Below are 19816 nucleotides of genomic sequence, written 5' to 3' on the forward strand. Positions count from 1 at the left end.
ACCATCATCTTTGGTTGGTAGGCCCTAAGTTCTCAAAATCCAAAGCTCATCTAGGAACGCTTTCAGAAAAGGCAGTTGTAGGATGATCTTGACTTTGACTTGTTTTTTTGTGCATAATCAAGCACTAAATTGCCAAATCTCTGTATGTCTCAATAAGATATGCATTATTGTTTTGTCTGAGAGATCGTGTGTTTTTTTAATGAAAGTTTACAGTTAAGTGTAACTATAAACTATTACCTAGCTCTTCATTGTATGTTTCTTTGTGGTGCATGCTATATAAAAACAAAAATAAAATGTCAAAAGTGAGAACTTATTTTTCATTTGTAGCTTCCTTTTCACCATTGTGCACCGAGGCAGGTGAAATTACCCCTACTGCACAGATAGTAAAATAAGACAGTCTGGCATTCACGGAAGAGAAAACAGACATTTGTGGCCTGTTTCTCTTTTAAGATTTTGCCCGCTTGTGAAATCTATTCTATTTAATGTATCTTAAAAGGGGTTTACATCCTGCCTTCACTTCTTATTGGTCTATGTGCTTGTCTCTTTACATTTTCTCATTTCTATTGGTTGTAGGCGTTCTATTTCTGTTGTTCCATGTGTATTTCTATTATCGGTCTCCAGAGGCCCAAGTACTTGTTCTAATCCGCCTACTTTGATGGGAACTTCTTGTATTTGCTTAAGGCTGCACAGCATTTATTATGCTTTGTTTGACAACTTCACGCATTTAAAGCATGCTTTCCAACAGTTATTTCCTGCTTGCTATGATGCCTTTTATTTAAACCTTCTGTGTTAGCACTCATTTCAAGCGTGCTTGTGAGCCTTTGCTGAGACTCTAACCCGGCTTTCCAGCTCCAAAGTCTTCAGTTCTGGCCGTTACACTACATCCTCTATCCTGCCCCTTCTCTTCATTTTCAATACTCTTCTCAGTGTGTCCTAAAGCGACTCCACACTTTGTATGTAAATGTTCCATTTGAGCAGAGTAGAAGTGACTGGTACACGTCAGGAAGGAACTCTGTATGCAATATTTATGATTTGTTGTAAGACTTTTCACTGCAGACAGTGGCGGGAGCTGTCTGGGGCGTGATAATGAAGAAAGAGTGAAAGCAGTTGAAATATTAGAACATTGGAATGTTAGGAGCTCCATTGAAAACAATGGAGAGCTCCGGGCTTCTAATGGCCGGTGGAAGCCCGGAGCTTCATCATTCTAATGTTGTCCTTCACAGCTGCTGCTGTGAACAAAGGCCTCATGGAGCCCGAGGGGATTTCAATCCCCTCAGGCTCCGTGAGGCCTTTGTTTTATTTGTTAGAACATTCTACCCTCTAGTGGCAGAATGTTCTAATAGCCTTATAGCCCTCCATAGAGGGCTATATCAGCATTAAAGTCCTGATCCCTTGTTAAAGGCCATTGCCTTCAACTTGGACCTTTAATGGCCGGTATAGCCCTCTAAGTGGGCTATAAAGCTATATTGAATACTGCATCTAACCATCACAAAACACAATGCCAGGACAAAAAGTCCCCACGTCTCCTTCATCCAATGTGATATTATTGTAGCGCCAGTTAACAGGCACACTTTGGTGCCGATCACGATCCGGTAAAAAAATTCCCCGTACGACTCGTATCCGGTCTTTTTACCGTACGAATCGTACAAGTGCCGTACAAACTGCCAATTACGATTCGCATGGGAAAAAGACCATACGAATCGCATTGGGAAGAATTCCCCACACGTCCTCGGGTCGGAAAATGTGTCCGACACGTCCACGGACGAATTACCGTACAAACGTGAAAAGTGAAGTCCGACCGAGGAATCGCGATCCATCCCGTGCGTCCGATGTTACAACCGTATGGAAAAAACACTGTCCGCACCGAACACCCATAGCAAACATGGAGACATGTGCCCGCATACGCGCCGAACACCCCCCCAGCCCCCGTACGTTCGAGTCGTACTCCCCCGTGTATGTACACCCCTGTATGTGTCGTACTCCCCCGTGTATGTACACCCCTGTACGTGTCGTACTCCCCCGTGTATGTACACCCCTGTACGTGTCGAACCCCCCGTGTATGTACACCCCTGTACGTGTCGTACTCCCCCGTGTATGTACACCCCTGTACGTGTCGTACTCCCCCGTGTATGTACACCCCTGTACGTGTCGTACTCCCCCGTGTATGTACACCCCTGTACGTTCGAGTCGTACCCCCACCCGTGTATGTACGGTGCGTACCCCCAGCGCTACGCGCTGGGGGTACGCACCGTACATACACGGGTGGGGGTACGACTCGAACGTACAGGGGTGTACATACACGGGGGAGTACGACACGTCCAGGGGTGTACATACACGGGGGTTCGACACGTACAGGGGTGTACATACACGGGTGGGGTACGACTCGAGCATACGGGGGCTGGGGGGGGTACGACTCGAATGTACGGGGGCTGGGGGGGGGTCGGCGCGTACATACGGGGGCTGGGGGGGGGGTACGGCGCGTACCGGGCCACCTACTCTGGTCGTTTCGCGCCGTACTTCGCTTTTCCGGCACTTTTTGGGTGCCGTGAATATATTGCCGTCCGGACTGCTGTCGGTTCGAATCGTACTTCCTGGGTCGTGAAACGCTGCCTGAAAGCGTCCCGACGTCATGTCGCAGCATTCCCGGATCACATTCGTATGTATATTTTCGTCGGTCGGTGTTTTTTACGATTCGTACGGAAATGGTGTTTCCGTGCGAATCGTAATTCCATGTTTGTAAAGTTTTACGACCGGGTACGAGTTGGACGGAGAAAACGCTCCGACCGACGGTTCGTACCCGGTTTTTACAGGATCGTAATCGGCACCTTAGTGTTTTTAACATCATTTATGCTTGTTGTTGCTGGTGTTCTTTCAAAAACTGACTTTTATTTCGGATGCTTGCATTTTGTGGTTGAAAGTCAGTCGCAGAACTTTCTTAACTGCACTCACTGGATGTTTGCTTTAAGTTATGTGTCTCACTGCCGTGGATAATAGAGCATGCTTCCAAACTAACCCTCCTTTACGGATAAGCTCCCACCTTTCGTAATGCTCAACTTCCTGGAGTATACACGGGACTAACACCAGTGAAATTGTTTATTTGAAAGCATCTATTGACTGACCAGAATGTACTTTTCCTGCGCTTCCCCATAAACATAATATTGCATTCATTAGGCACATTGTGTTTGCAGAGCGGCACTAGCTTGTTTGTTATGTTTCTGGGTTTTTTTGGGTTTTTTATAATGTGGTCATGCAGGAGAGGTGTTTGAAGGGGAGCTTGTACCCAGGCTCTGTTTAAAGCTTACTTTCTCTGTGTGGAAATGCATGAGGAGCTGCCTTCATTGGTTACATGTTTATTGTTAACACTTCAGTGAGGGGGGCGTCTTTTGTAAGTAAATTTCCTTGGCTGGGTGTAGTAAGCTCTGTTTCTGTCTGATCAATGTGTGTGACGTTTGTATACATTGTATGACAAGAGCGGCAGCGATGCTACTGCTCCCGTAATTTGTGAGGGCCGGGGACCACCTTTGTGCGCCATGTTTCAGCACAGTGACTACCTTTGGAGTAAGGTGTAGAGAGATCTGTTAGCCTGGCACTATCTTTGGGCGAATACTGCATAAAGGGCATCCTGCTTTCAAAACATGTTGGGTGGCTCAGTGAGCTGAATGTCGCTACTGACTAATACGGTTAAGTTAAGGTCACAGATCCCAGCAGAGCATGCTCAGCCTTCCATCTTCTGGAGATTGGTAAACCGAGTAGCATGTAGGGTATCCTGCTTTCAAAACCTTTAGGATGGCTCAGTGAGCTTAACTTCCCAGCTAACTAATAGGATTAAGTTGAGGTCACAAATCCCAATCCCAGCAGGGCATGCTCAGCCTTCCATCTTCTGCAGATAAGTAAATCGAGTAGCACGCAGGGCATTCTGCTTTCTAAACACATCGGGTGGCTTGGTGAGCTGAACTCAGTGAGCTGAACTTCACTGCTGACTAATAGGGTTAGAGTGGGTACGTGAGAGTCTGACTGGATATGTGCGTGGGGGCATGAGTGTCTCAGTGGGTCTCTCAATGGGTACATGAGGGTCTCAGCAGATATGTGAATCGGTGCATGAGTCTCTGAGTGGGTCTATGAGTGGATGCATAACTCTCCGAGCAGGCCTGTGAGTGGATGCGTGAGTCTGAGTAGGTCGGTCAGTGGGTACAGGATTGTCTAAGTCGGTGTGAGAGTGTCTGAGTGGGCCTCTGAGTGGGTGCATGAATATCTGAGTGGGTCTGTGAGTTGATGCATGAGTCTCTGAGTGGGTCTATGAGTGGGTGTGTGATTGTCTGAGTAGGTCTGTGAGAGGGTGTGTGAATATCTGAGTAGATCTGTGAGTGGGTTCATGAGTGTCTCAGTGGGTCTGTGAGTGGGTATGTGATTATCTGAGTGGGTCTGTGGGAATTTGCATAAGTGTTTCAGTGGCTATTTGAGTGGGTATGTGAGGTTCTAACTGGGTGTGTGAGTAGACACATGAGTGTCATACTGGGTCTGTGAGTGGATGGGTAAGTATCTGAATCTTATTAAAGAATTTATAGATAAAATTAGCAAATCTTCCGCAAACTTACACAGAGGGCTGCGCTGAGAGCTGCCTGCGCTGAGAGCTGCAATGAATTCGTAAATATTCACACATAGAATCAGAAACCCACTTCTGGACATGTTATTCCCACCAGAGGTACCTCACAGACCCCTAAATACATCTGTGGGGGACAGGATACCTCGACCCAGCCCCCTTCCACTACATTACATATTTAGGGGAAGGACCATCCCCCAGTGTGTAAAAAGGCAGCCACAACTTTCTACTCGGGTTGCAGCCAGCCAATCACAGCTGTGTTGGCGGCATGTGAATTCGCAAACAATTCACAAAGAATTATTTGCACCTCTAGATATACAAATGTGGATTTCCTTTAATATCTCCAAAACCACTGAATGGATTTACACCAAATATCAAAAAGTGTGATCTCCGGAACAAAATCTACCTTTCTGCCAAATTTGGTGTAATTCTGTCCAGCAGTTTGTGCTGTAGTTGTGTTCAAAACTCCTATTGGAATTAACATGGGAAACACACTTTTTTTGCCCCCCCCCCCTTTTTTTCTCAGCCCTCACTTCATGGATCACCCCAAAACTTTAAATGCATGACTAGAATCACAGGAACACTTTTTGGGAACATTTTGTGACGATTCGTCAAACGGCCTCAAAGTTATAAGCAAGTCAAAAAATGCTTTTCCGTTGCAAACAGGGTCCTACCTATAGCTACCTACTAGCGACCGCCAGCGGGTAATATATATATAGATATATATATATAGATACTTGATTATAATGTCAACGTAAAATATATATTTATATTGTGAAATTGAGCTATTCATCCTAAATTCACAGTATATGTTCTTCCTCTGCAAAGGGCCACTGAAGCTGTCCGCCTCCTTTTTTCAAATGTTGCAAGCTTCACTTCTCACTAAACTAGTAAATACTATTTTTTTTAATTGCAAAGTTGGAGTTTACGGACTTTGAAATTGTACATACTCGCAGCTGCTTCTGGAAAGAGCAGTGCTTCCAACCTCCTATTGTGGCAGTTTGCATGAATAGTGCGAAGTTAGATCCTGTTGGCTTAGCGCTTAATAGTCTGTTTCAAACTCTGACAGGAGTGGGGACACCAACTGGGTAGAGCCAGGAATATCAGCGGCTACCCTTTGCTTCTGCAAGTCACCATTCTCTCTATACCTTATCTCATGGGGCATGAAAGCACATCAGGGACAGACTGTCAACAGGACTCACACAACCCACTCTTTGCTCTTTTTCTAACCTCTCAAGCTAAGGGGGTGTGACAAGGGGTCAATGCTATGATGTAATGAGCTGTCGAATAGGTTGAGATGGTGTGCGTAGTTTGTAGAAAAAAAAACCAAGAATACATGGCCTAAAGTTTTTCTTTAAGGCCTGCTGTTCGTGCTGCCGAATGTCGTGGTTGTCCATTACCACGGCTGCTTGATTATAATTCCACCTCCAAATGCTTTCTTCCATCACCCAATCCCCCATGTCTCTTTATCTCATTCTTGCAGGTTCTTTTTCGTCCTTGTTTTTTCTCCCTTAGTCACTATTTTTTTTTTAACCTTTTTATCCCATCCTTCTCTTATGATCTGGGTCAAAGTTTGGTGAAGAAATATAAGTCTAATTCCTCAAAAATGAGTACAGGTGCCCACCATCTGCATCCACCTGCTCAAAATAAGCAGTGGTGTGATGTGACTGGCTCTAACTCTGGCATTTTTGTGAAACTGTGTCCATTGTGGTGATTGGCAGCTTCTACCAATTGAGGTCTCAGCACTAAACACCTTCAAAGTCAAGCAGTGTTCTGGTACATTATTTCCTTTGAATACAGCTACTCTGGGGAATGTCTCCTCTTTCCATCTGCTTCAAATAAACTTTAATGGCATTTTAAGAGACACACTTTAAAAATGTAAGCTCTATTTCAATCCCTCAGCTCTGCTCCAACTTTTACTGTGTGTCTTCCCTTCTTATTTTGAATGACACTTACTTGGAGTACCTATACTCCTTTGCCTGGTTAATTCATGCTTTACTTTAGCGTTGCCTGTCAGATTCAGTGCTAAAGTCCTCTCAGTCCAAAACTGGACATCATTCTTCCACAATTCAGAAAAGAAAGAAGTATTATGAAGTAAATCCAACAAAAGCATTCTACTCCAGCCAACCTCAGAAATGAAAGAACACGCAGTAAAACAGAAATCGGACAGTAAAGCAATTAGCAGATTGCTATCAAGATAGACAATATAGCATCAAAGTTTAAATTGTATTGTGTAATTGCATGTGATTTTACATTGTTTATTTCTTATTTTTTTACTCTTTGCAAAAAAAATTACAACTAACAAGTTTTCCTTGTTGCAGGCTATTATTTCACCGGGGACGGTGCTCATCGGTCTAGAGAAGGATATTATCAGATAACTGGTCGTATGGACGATGTCCTAAATATCAGTGGCCATCGGCTGGGAACAGCAGAGATTGAAGATGCAATGGTATTTTTATGCAATTGATATACACAACTCAATGTATGTTAAAGAACATTTTTCAGGTTTCTTGTTAACAGTATGTGGGAATTTACACGCTTTTTAAACTCATGTACCACTGTGTAACATAGAAGTTTTTAGCAACACCAAATCACTGTGAATTGGGTAGGTTGTGTTACAAAATGTACCACAAATTAGTTTGCTGAACCCCGCCACCTTGGTTGGGATGCAGTTTTAAATTTAAACAAGCATTGGCAACATCAACATGCTTCACCTATGCGAGATCTATTGGCTTTCTCAATGCTTGTTTAGACATGTTGCTTTGCTACATGGCTTAAACCCTTCACTGCTAGGCCTTCCCTTCCCCCCGTGCTAAGTCTTTTTTTTGGCTATTTGGGGTAGCTCGCGCTTAGGCGTATGTAACTTTTTGTTCACATAAAGTATCCATGCCAAATTTGTGTCCTTTTCTTCCAACATCTCGAGGATTCTAAAGGCACCCCGGTTTTGAGGATTCCCATGGAGGGGGACACAAAATACCCAAAATACAGCAACATTGTTTTTTTTTTTTTTTAAATGGCAAAGAAGTTCTGCAGAAGAAATTGTCTGGTTTTTCCCTACAAATGGTATCAACAAAGGGTTTGTGGAGATTAAATCACTATTTTCCCAGCTTTTAGGGATTTGCAGACTTTTGTCAGAAAACCAAACTTTTCTACACAGTTTTGGCATTTTACTGGGACATAGCCTATTTTTGCTCTTTTTGTGCTTTCTACCTCATTCCAGTTAGTGGTAGAAATGGGTCTGAAAGCAATAATGGCTCCAGGATAGCTATATATTTCTGAAAAGTAGACAACATTCTGAATTCAGCAAGGGGTCATTTGTGTAGATCCTTCAAGGTTTTTTTGATAGAAACTAACAGTTGAAAATACAAAATATTGAAATTGAGATTAATAAAAAACCTCCATTTGTGCCAACATTTTCACCAGTAACTTCTTCTAAGAATGACAGACTTTTTAAAGCAATATACTGGTACATCTGCTGAACCCTTCTGGTTGTGGGGATATATAGGACTTGCAGAAGTAGTACTAGTATCGTTATTCTTTTTTTCATAAAGAAAACCATAAAAGCACAGCATCATAGTATAATTAAAAAATATTTCCCCTTCCCCCCATCCTCACAATAAACTATTATTGAGAGAAATACAAACATATATACGACAAGTGGCTTAATTTCAATTCCAATAATCATCTCCAGATCCTTGAGGATACTAAAGTGCTTCAAAAGTTCATAAAGTGACTATATTAATTGACCACCAATTTTGTGTTTTAGTAAAGTGTTGAGTAAACAGCTCCATCAAAATGTTTACAATGAATTGTATTGATGTGGCGGAGAAGACAGTTCCACCAACAGATAGAATCTACATATCATTCACAAATGTTAACAAACATTTATTTTTTCGGATAAAAGATACTACTGTTTAAGACTAGCTGAAAGTAGGATTATCCATCATGGTAAAATAATACTCTCAGTTACCAATATCCAGTTCACGTACGATACATTTATATCACTTATGTACTTATGGAATATGGTTAGCATGACTTCACGGTCAGTTTCATGCAGGATTTATGTTAGATGAATAAATTCAGTACTATCATTAATTAAAATCCCAAAAAAGTTCCTGTTCTTGCAACTTAATTTGTTTTTTGTAATGACATATGGACATATAAAGTGCTTTATTTTAGATCATTTTGTGATCGGGTTCGGCAGTGTGCTATTTCTTAATCTCCATACAAATAGCACATATCTGGACAATCCAAAAATTAGAAATTCTGTACAATCACTTTTTTAATATCCTGGTAATCTCAATTAATCTATTAGCAGCCAGGATCCAACATATCGGGAACAACCATATTTTCCTAATATGTTTGTACTTAGGGCAAAAGAATAAAAAATGTACTTCTGTTTCAGATGCACCCTCACACACAGGACAACTGGGTAAAACATTAAGACCATTACAATTACTACAGAAACTATGGATTGGAAGGATGCTGTACCTAAATGTTAGATGTAAGGATTTCACAAGCAGAGGTTCTATGCGGTTCAAAAAGTGTTCCTGCTGGATATTATCTTTAAAGCTTAAAAACCTATTTGTCAGCGTCCCTGCTGTACTCCTGCAAAGGAAATTCTCATCTACATATATCCAATATCTTTTTTTACGGAGTTCAGAGACCTTTTCTGAATTCTTTCAGGGTTAAGCCACAAACCACTCATACCCAATTTGACCAACCATCCTTTGATGTAATTAAACCACTTAAGTAGTAGCGAAAGCTGACTTTTTACTATTTGTGGGGACCATGACTGTGTACTAGTCAGCCTTACCCCTAGGTAATCAAATTGTTTCATCTCCTCTAGTGGTGTAGAGCCCAGCTTGATCCTACGCTTAAGGAACTTATGACGACTAAAAACCATAAATTTTGTTTTTAGGGTGTTACATTTGAATCCAAATACAATCCAATATCGGACTTGTAGTTTCACCAAGAAACTAAGGAACCCAGAGCAAATAACTGTGCTATGTCTTGCAATGATTTTTCAATGTGTACCGAGTATATTGCAATTCATTTGGTAAAATATAAAGAGTTAAAAATAGGTACCAAGGAAACCAATATATATTAATGAAATGGGAACAAAATATAGAGTTTAGAAGCAGTGGTTATTTGCAAATCTTCAAAATTGTGAGTACCCATACAAGCATATGAATTAGAAGTCATTTTTAAAAATGACTTCTGTTTTTACAAAGTGTCCTAGAAATGCAAAGAAAGTCAATTGGTAATAACACTTATTCTACTATTCTGTGTTACCCTAAGTCTCCCAATAAAAATGGTACCTCACTTGTGTGGGTAGGCCTAGTGCCTGCTGCAGGGGAAGGCCCAAAATGTATTGTGGAGCCGGAGGAGAGTAGGGCGGTGCACCTTGCCTGGATCCCCCAATGTTTTCCTACCCAGAATCCCCTGAAAACCTCAAATTTAGCTAAAAAAACAAATTTCCCCGGTGCAGTGATCCCACAGAGAAAGGTGAGGAAAATGTATTTTTTTTGCTAAATTGGAGGTTTGCAGGGGATTCTGAGTAGGAAAACGTTGAGAGCTCCATGAAAGCCACACCTCCCTTGACTCCCCTGGATGTCTAGTTTTCAGAAATGTCTGGCATAAGTAGGTTTCCCTAGATGGCCGCCGAGCCCGGGACAAAAAACTCAGGTGACCCCCCTGCAAAACCAGGTCATTTTGTAGTAAATCATTGTGATGTCTCTACAATACATTTGGTCCCTTCCCTGCCGCGGGCACTAGGTCTACCCACACAAGTGAAGTACCATTTTTATCGGGAGACTTTGGGGAATGCTGGGTGGATGGAAGTTTCTGTCATCCCAGTGATCCCACAACTTATCCACACAGAAATATGACAAAAATGATGTTCTTTCAGCTAAATTTGAGGTTTACAGGGGATTCTGGGTGGGATAACGTTGTGGAATCCACACAAGCCATACCTGTATGGAATTCCCCAGATGTCTAGTTTGCAGAAATGTCTGGCTGAGGTAGGTTTCCCTAGATGGCTGCCGAGCCCAGGACCAAAAATGCAGGTGACCCCCTTGCAGAACAGGTCGTTTTGTGCTAGGTAATTTTGATGTCTCTACAATACGTTTTCGGCCCTTTGCCTGCCGCAGGCACTAGGCTGACCCACACAAGTGAGGTACCATTTTTATTGGGAGACTTTGGAGAATGCTGGGTGGATGGAAGTTTGTGTCAGCCGAGTGATCCTTCAACTTATCCACACAGAAAAATGAGATTTTTCTCAGCTAAATTTGAGGTTTACAGGGGATTCTGGGTAGGAAAATGTTGGGGGATCCACGCAGGCCACACCTCCCTGGACTCCCCCCACTGTCTTGTTTGCAGAAATGTCTGGGTGAGGTAGGTTTTCTGAGATGGCCGCCGAGCCCGGGACCAAAAACCAGGTCGGTTTGTGATAGATAAAGTTGTCTCCACAGTACGTTTTGGGCCCTTCCCTTCCATGGGTATTTGGCCCACCCACACAATCTACTATATCAACACTAACCATGTGGCTATTATAGTCTAAAATGCAGACACGTTTGTGCACTTCAGCAACCTGACCCCAAACAGTCACAGGTGAAGTGCTTTCATCTATAATGGTAGTCTGCATCCAGACATCTCTCCTCTCTGCAAACTTCACAGCTAAAAGTTCCTCACTACGCAACGCACTGCACTATCCCTCCTCAAGCTTTTGACAAACAAGTTCTTTTGGGAAACCTTTACGGTTAGAGCGGATTTTGCCGCAGGCAAGAGTGTCCACTTTGGCCAATTCCTTGAACAACTGCACTCCAGTGTAGAAGTTATCTACATATAAATGGAGACCTTTGTTAAAAAAGTCTTCTACCAAGTTCCCACACAATGTTCTCACTCACTCCAAAAGTGGACAGACAACCAGGGGGGTCAATCTTGGAATCTCTACCAGTGTACACCCTGAAATTAGAGATATATTCAGTCCTACTGCCACACAGCATATACATCTTAATTCCATAGCGTGCACTCTTGCTAGGAATGTACTGCCTAAAAACCAAGCAGCCCTTGAACAAGACCAAAGACTTATCCACCGCCATTTCTTTTCCTGGAGCATAGATCTCAGAAAATCGATATGCAAAGTGATCAATGACAGGCTGAATCTTAAAAAGACAGTCACAATCAGGTTGATCTTGTTGCAATGCTAAACCATTATCGACAAAATGCAGCATCTGAAGCAGAAGCAAATACCAATCATGACTCATGATTGCCGGCAATATAGCCGTTGCCATCAAGGGACTAGTAGACCAATATGAAGACCTCAATGGTTTCCCTAGCAACCTCATTAAAAAAAGTTAAACCCAAGAACTTCTTCAACTCTTCCAGATTTGTACGAGTCAATTGAGTAGCTCTAGAGTGGGGTCAAAGTCTGGCACTTTTGTCTCTCAAATACTGTTCAGCATACAAATCAGTCTGATCAACCATCTCCGCCAAAAATACATCGACCATACATAACTGAAAAAAATGTATAGGCAAAATGTTTTCAGTATTCACTCTACACCCTGGAACACCAGCAAAGACTGGCAATGCCGCTGCACCAATCCTGGGGCAAGCCAGAGATCAGCTCTTTCAATTGGAAGCCTTGCAGCCCCATGCTGCCGCCCAGATGCTTCTTGCTGCATTATCGGCACATCAATGTCCTCCTCTAAAACAAGCACTTCATCTGCACTAAGAATGGCTTAGTCATCCGATGACTCCTTGTGGACAGAAAACTCACTACCATAATCTTCCACTACTTCCTCTGCATCAGATGCTGAGTCAGTCTTCGAACCATGGTCAGAGGAAGACTCAAAAAGCATACCAACATCCTGCTGAGCAGTAATGCTGCAGCTAACCATAATCCCTACTAAGAAAGGAGACTTCCCAAACAAGTCAACAACACCCAATACTGTGCAAAATAAGTAATCAACAAAGTGTGGCTTTATCACAAAGATCTATATACTCAAAAACTATACAACTCACTTGCCAGAGACAGCTACACTTACCAGCACCTGCTGTGCAGAGACACAGCAAAAACTAACAATATCCTACTACAAGGAAAAAACAAAACCAATTACTCACAAGACAACAAAATACACATCAAGCACAAATGCAAAAAGTTTTTCACACTCAATAAAACAGAAGCTAAACATAATGCTATTATTACACTATTTACAAAACCACATTAATTCAGGGAAATGAAACTCATTTAGAATAAATAGCACAAAAAAAAGTTTTCTTACCAAACACATGCAATTACACAAAGTGCAGAACCACCAGTGACGAAACCGCAACCTGGACCATCAGTCAAAAGAGCAAAAAGGAGAAGTAAACCATTAAAATCCCAATTCACAAGAAATTGATCAATTAACATTATAACACGCTATGTAAGTACTCATATGGCCAATCTGCCACCAAGGGGGACAGAAACACAGTCAAAGTAAAAACTGATGCCTCATTTAATTAGGGCAACTCTTACCCAAGGGGCCACCACCAAACTTAATTATATTCATATCCTTAATGCTATTGGGCTATCTGACCCCACACACACTGGGCAGATGGGCCTTAAAATAGGGCCAATCTGCCCTCAGAGGGAGCAGAAAACAGCCAAAAGTAATTTTATAAAATTAGTAGCACCAATAGGAGTGACCATTCCCAAGGGGCCATTGTCGAAACATAAATATATACATATCCCTGGTGCTAGTGGGTTTTCTATTTCCCCCCCCCCCCCCCGAGAACAGATGAGCCTTCAAATAGGGCCAAACGGCCCCTGAGGGGCAGAAAGAGGCCGTACGTATAAAAACAAAATAGGGGGTAATCCTTGCCCAAGGATCACCCCAATGCACTTTTAAAACAAATCCCTGGGTCTAGTGGGGTTTTCTGCACCCCATGCTGCAACAGGGCACAGAGGGCCTTTCTTTGGCTCTGGTCCTTCTTAACCTTTCTGGTGCCTTTGATGAAGAGAACAACCAGAATCTGCCAAATGTAATGCAGGAGTAGACAGGAGAGACACGTGATCAGCCATAATTAGCTGAAATTGAGCTAGAAACCAGCTTGCGTGTTGCACCTTAGGCATCATTATTGTCCCCACTGTTCAATGTAAACCTGCATCCTCATTTCAAAACATCTATAGCTGAAACCAAAGCAAAATAAATGTGTCCTTTGAATACATTCCATTGAAGGAATGTTTTTTCTGCCTAAATGGAGCAAAGAAGTTATAAGGAGCGACACAATCGCCAGTACTCTTTTGCCTTTCAGAAGCCTGTCTCTGCTGAGCCAAGCACCAACCCCAACACAAAAAGTAAAATACCTAGGAGTTTTATTTGCTACCCTTTGTTGCTTGGATCAACTGAGAAGAATTTCATCACTTCTCCATATCACACCTTCTCTAACTAGCTGTGGTCCAATTGAGGTGGGGCTACTGCAACATCAGCCCCGCTGTTCTAAGTCACAGATCCCAAAATTCCAAAGAATCTGGAATAAGGCACTCGAAATGTGTTTAAATCTGAAAAAATATGCGCATGTCACTCGCTATTTTGTAATCACTCAACTTGCTCACAGTCCACCGAGCAATTCAATGTGACATATGTACCATGCTCAGGGCCTTCTTGCAAAGCAGCCAAAAACTGTATATAAAATATGTCCTTCTAATACCCACCCCCAATAATCCTTTGATTCAACAATTTTACTGGATTATGCCAAAGAAGGCTCATACTAATCAAACAGGAATAACCGTCAGAACTGTACATTGTACTTATGGAATGAACTGGAACCAATGTTATGAAGTGGGGTCAACTACTCCAAGTTTAGGAAAATTTTAAATCCACTCTTTTTAATGATGTTTTTTGGGATACCAATGGCTTCCTAAGGACCGAGCCCCAGCAGGCAAAAGGACCCTATCCAAGAACCCCTACATCTTTGATATCTTTTCTGGTGGCTAAGGAGCCGTTGATGGCGGATGCATGAGTTGAGAGCTCCGAGCCAGCCCAGCTAATTATCCTGATTTCTCGTTGATTCCACCCGTGCCTGGGGGCAAGGTCCCGAGGGCCAGACCCACCGGAGGTGCTGGAGACCCGGATTCCACATTTTTTGCGGACCCAGCTCCGAACCGGGAGTGGTAGTGGAGCGACGCGAGATTGGCAAGGCTGACAAACCTAGAAAGCAGCAAGACGAGAGGCGGCCTGTGGCGCATACTGGAAATCGCCCGCAGGAGACGAGCCGCTATCATCTGAGCCTGACGCACTGCCCGATGCGCCGTTGATGATCCAGAGCCCTGCTGGAGGCAATAACAGCTGCTGACCGAAAGCCTGCGGTCTGCCTGTTGACTTCCACCGGGAGAGACGCTACTGCATGGGAGGAACCGAGGACCCTGGGAGCAGACCGCCTTGTGAGAGAAGAGGTAGCGGCTCCATCCACACCCTGTTCAGGGGAGGCCAGGTGGTCTAACTACCCATGGCGGCACTTGGAAATGTATTTTTGGCAGGTGTCCCAGGTGTCCCAGTGAGCGGCTGGCACATCCCACAGCTCGTTGTGGCGACAGAGGGAAGGACAAGCAGAGACTGGCGGGATCGACCTAAGGCAAAGTCCAGGAGAGGCGAAACGGTGCAGGGGGCGGTCTGCTGAGTCCTCCCCTGCTCCCCAAACTGGGGAATTGCAGCATTGGCCGGAGGCACCACAAGTTGTGCGAGGAGGCTCCTGGGCCCACAGTGATGATGCCTCCTGTTCGGCCGGACTGGTTGGGCAGCCCGAAGTGAGGGTCCCGCCCAAGTGAAAGGTACTGGACAGCACCACCGCCAACCCGCGCACGATTGTGGAAGCAGGGTGGCCGCTGGGAGCTGGGATAAAGGAGAGGACGAACGGAGACTGGTGGGACCAACATGGCGAAACCCGTGAGAGGCGAGATCGACCTAAGGCGAAGTCCAGGAGAGGCGAAACGGTGAAGGAGTCAAATCCGCTGAATCCTCCCCTGCCCCCCTAGGTCATAGAACTGCTGTGGTGGCCAAAGGCACCACGTGCTGTGCGGGAAGGCGCCTGGGCCTGCAGTGACGAGGCCTCCTGCTCAACCGGACTGACTGGGCAGCCTGGAGTGAAGGTCCCGCCTGAGCGGAAAGTACTGAGCAACATCAACGCCATCCTCTGTGTGGCTGTGGAAGGCAGGCGACTGCTGGAAGCTGGGGTGCCCCCCTTTGACTGCACTGAGAGATGGTTTGACCCTGCGGTTGGACGACTGATATCTTATAGACACTACCTGAACGGGGCGACACAGCGCAGGGGGAGTGCAGGAAATGCACTGAACTTTAAGTGGGCTCATGCAAGGACTAGAATTCCAAGACAAGCAGCTTATTAGAGACTTGCAGGAGCCTCGGCAGGAATTGTTGCCCTTTGCTGTTCCCTGCTGCGCTGTGAACTTGGTGATGCCTGGTCGTGCGGTGCACTGGTGGCGAACTGCATCGGTGCTTACGCTCATTTTGACACACCAAGAAGCGAATGCTTGCTGAAGGTGGGACCCCTTCAGTCCAATGAACATCTGTGTACCTGCCCCCTGCTTTGCATGTGAAATTGCATCAAAACAGTCTTGATGCCATCTTCCAGTAATCATCTGGGTATCCCCGGCTCCTCCATAGACCACGAACCCTTTAAAGGCCACCTGACTTGAGAGCTGGGCACAGCTGGGCTGCAGATTGGGAAAGGAAGAAACGGTTGGCGGCGGCGGAGACCCTCCAAAGGTACAGAATGACCTGTCCCAAGCGCTGTAAACACGAGGCTCTGGGAGACGATCTTGACGGACGCGCCTGGTGGCTGGATGAGCAGCTGCGGGTCGGGACCAGCGATAGGGAGAAATCACTAGAATAACTCAACAGCAGTAGAGAGGACATTGCCTGCACGCTGGAGTGGAGTGGGGCCAAGACACATACGGCGGCTCTCAGGCCACACAGGGAAGCGTGCACTAGATCAGCGACTGGAGAACAGACCATTCTGGCGATGGGGAAGCCTAAGGGGAGGCAGATGTGACCCCCCGGAGCAGGAGGACAGCGCACCGGACCTAGTACTAAAAGACCCAGGAGGTGTGTTGCCGGAGGTGCCTGTGCACCAACAATTGACAAAAACTTGAGAGGCCATCGCCGACCCCGAGGTGACATTACATCAAGATATCAGTACAGTAGCGGTAGGCCTTGGCCTGCTAAGGGCAGAACACGCTAAATTGGAGGACAGGATGAAACAAACTGAATCTACACTGGGTGTACTCGCCCCACCGCAGCAGGCTTTGATGGAGCAGGTCGGTGACCTAACTAGTAGGGTCAATGTACTGGAACAACGAGCAGAAGATGCAGAGGGGCGAAATCGGAGGAACAATGTGAGGGTACTAGGTCTACTGGAAGGAGTGAAAGGCCAAGACATGGTCAACTATCTGGAAACATGGCTCCGGGAGGTTGTGGCGCCAGAAGGACTATCCCAGTTCTACACCCTGGATAGGGCCCATCGTGTGCCCACTAAGCTGCCAGCACCGGGATGGCCGCCGCGCCTTGTGGTGGCTAGATTGCTCCACTTCCAGGACAGAGATCTATTGTTACAGAGAGTACGCTCAAAGGGGCCGTACACTGTTGAGAATAATAAGGTGTCCCTGTTCCCTGACTATGCACTTGAGGTTCAGAGACGACGTACCTCATTCCTTGAAGTTAAGAAGGCCCTGCGTGAGGAGGGGATCCAATACTCCCTGATGTTTCCAGCCCGCCTCAAGATTATGCTTAAGGGGAAATCCTACTTTTGCGAGGACCCTAAATCTGCCTGGGAATGGATCGAGACCTATAAACCGGAACGTCAACCCGCATAACTGGGAGAGAAACAATCAATTGGGGCCAGAGACCCTGGGAAGAGTCTACGAAGACGCCAATGGCAGAGGACTGCCAAGAGGCCAAACCCGTCATGAACAGCGACGGAGACAGCAGAAGCACTACAGGCAGTTGCAGACCTGATGCAAAGTAGGAAATCCTCATCAAAAAGAGGTTCGGGGTCGAAACGAGGATCAGATGGTTCAGACTCAGACACATCTCATAGCGGCAGCGCAAGTTTACGAGGTGCGACTCCCCAAACAGCTGATGGGATAGTTTGATTTATGCCTTGGGATCTCTGTCTCTCCTCTATGTCCTTTCCTTTCCTGCTCCGTTGGGTGGGTGGGCCTTGTTCTTGAGTTGTCTCACTCACACTTGATCTTTCTTTCACACAGCAGAAGAGTGGAGGGAAGGTGGGAGGCCGGGGGGCGCTCCTGGGCTCGGGGTGGATCGGCCAACATAGGCTGAGGCACCCAACATGTACATTTGTACCTTGTTGAGTATTAGTTGAGCTAGTCACGCTCCCCTGTAGGTCCTCGTGCTAGCAGCCCTGGGCCTTAAATACTTGCTGTAGTTAGTATCATGCAATCTTTTTGCGAGTTTGGGCAGCTGACCATTGTCAGTCCGCTCGTGGGTTGGGGAGTTGAATTGTTGGGTTTGTTGTTACATGCCAGGAGGTCTGAAATGCTCTTTCTAGCGGACGCTCGGGGAGGCACAGGGGGGGCGAGGATATGCTGATTGATGGCACACAATATTAGTCCGGCTGAGGAGTTTAGACTACTCACTTGGAATGTTCGAGGTATGGGCTCACCTTCCAAGCGTTACAGTATCCTGAACTATATCAGATGCAGGGGAGCACATGTGGTAATGTTGCAGGAGACTCATTTAACGGAAACGGAGGTAACTAGATTGTGACAGAGGTGGAGAGGGCAACTATACGCATCTACTTGGCTCGGCTTTTGCGAGGGGGGTGCTGGTGTGGATCAGGCCAGTGGTACCCTTTCAGCTCTCCCGGAAAATTATAGATGTGGATGGGAGGTTTGTGGTGCTCAAGGCCAAGTTGAAGGGTAGGGAATTAACATTAGGAAGTATTTATGCACCGAACCGTGACCAGGTCCCATTCCTGGACCGGCTTCAGGGACTCTAGCAGGGGTGGCACACGAAGATCTAATACTGGGAGGGGACTATAACTATGTGTACAATATCAAATGGGATAGATCCACTCCTCTGCTGCGGGGTACACTTGCTGCTGCTACAGCCAGGGGATTTAGGTACTGGCCCATAGGTGGGACCTGCTAGACATCTGGAGACTTCACAATGCACAGCGGAAAGAATACTCCTACTATTCCCATCTATATGATTTGCACACACGGCTACATATGTTCCTCTGCTCTGACAACCTGGCCCCAATGCTGTCTAGGGCTGAATACCTGGGTAGATCTCTGTCCAACCATAGTACCTTACAGCTACGATTTGCCCCTACTCCTGAGAAAGCCCCAATTCCTATGTGGAAATTGGACCCTGCCCTGTTGGAGGACGGAGGATTTTAGCAACTCCTCTCTGCAGCCCTAGTCACCTATTTTGCTGAGAACCAAGATACAGCTAGCTCCCCCTAGTTTGAATGGGATGCATTTAAAGTGGTAACCAGGGAACAATGCCTGGGGCAGGTGGTGGGGGCCAGACGAGGGATTACCCGAGTGCTAGAAGACCTGGAAGCTCAAATCCTGATATCGGACAGGGAGAGAGGAGCTAAGGTACAAGGTAAACTAGCAGACCTAAGGAGCCTTTACAGCTCCATGTGGGATAGGTTTTGGGCACTGGATTATTGGGCTTACCAAGAAAACAACATGAAGAGGGGAGCAGAGCAGGGAGGCTGTTGGCCTGGTTGATTAGACCGGAAGGTCGGGGAACTCCAATCCCAAGTATTACAGATGTAGATGGACAGGTTCTCTGCTCTCTGAGAGCCATTAATGAAGCGTTCCGAAAATACTACGAGACGCTTTATGGGCCACCGGGAGTTAACCAGGGAGACACACTCAGGACATACCTAAACGGGCTGTGATGATTACTGGGTCTAGATCGAGATTCACGGGTCTCGCTGGCGTTACTAGTTAAAACAACAGAAATTATGGCAGCCATTAAGGAAATGGTGCAAGGGAAAACACCTGGGCCTGATGGCCTCCCGGACTAATTTTATGTGGCCTTTGTAGATATCTTAGCCCCGAGATTGGAGAGGATGTACACAGTAGCACACCAGGAGAAGCAACTAACGCCCTCCCTTAGGGAGGCACTGGGGATCCAAAGACTAAAAAAGACCATGCAGAAGTGATGGAATTCCGGCCTT

General features: G+C 45.5%; 1 protein-coding gene across 1 annotated transcript in view; it reads left to right on the forward strand.

The window, feature by feature from the left end:
* ACSS1 (acyl-CoA synthetase short chain family member 1) overlaps positions 1–19816 on the forward strand; it is a 1009364-nt gene that overhangs the window by 789580 nt on the left and 199968 nt on the right. Inside the window, exon 11 of the mRNA XM_085612062.1 lies at positions 6922–7049. Coding sequence (XP_085468188.1) covers positions 6922–7049 — 128 coding nt within the window. The remainder of the gene's footprint in view (positions 1–6921; positions 7050–19816) is intronic.

Source organism: Triturus cristatus, chromosome 6, assembly GCF_964204655.1.
Source record: "Triturus cristatus chromosome 6, aTriCri1.1, whole genome shotgun sequence".
NCBI lineage: Eukaryota > Metazoa > Chordata > Amphibia > Caudata > Salamandridae > Triturus > Triturus cristatus.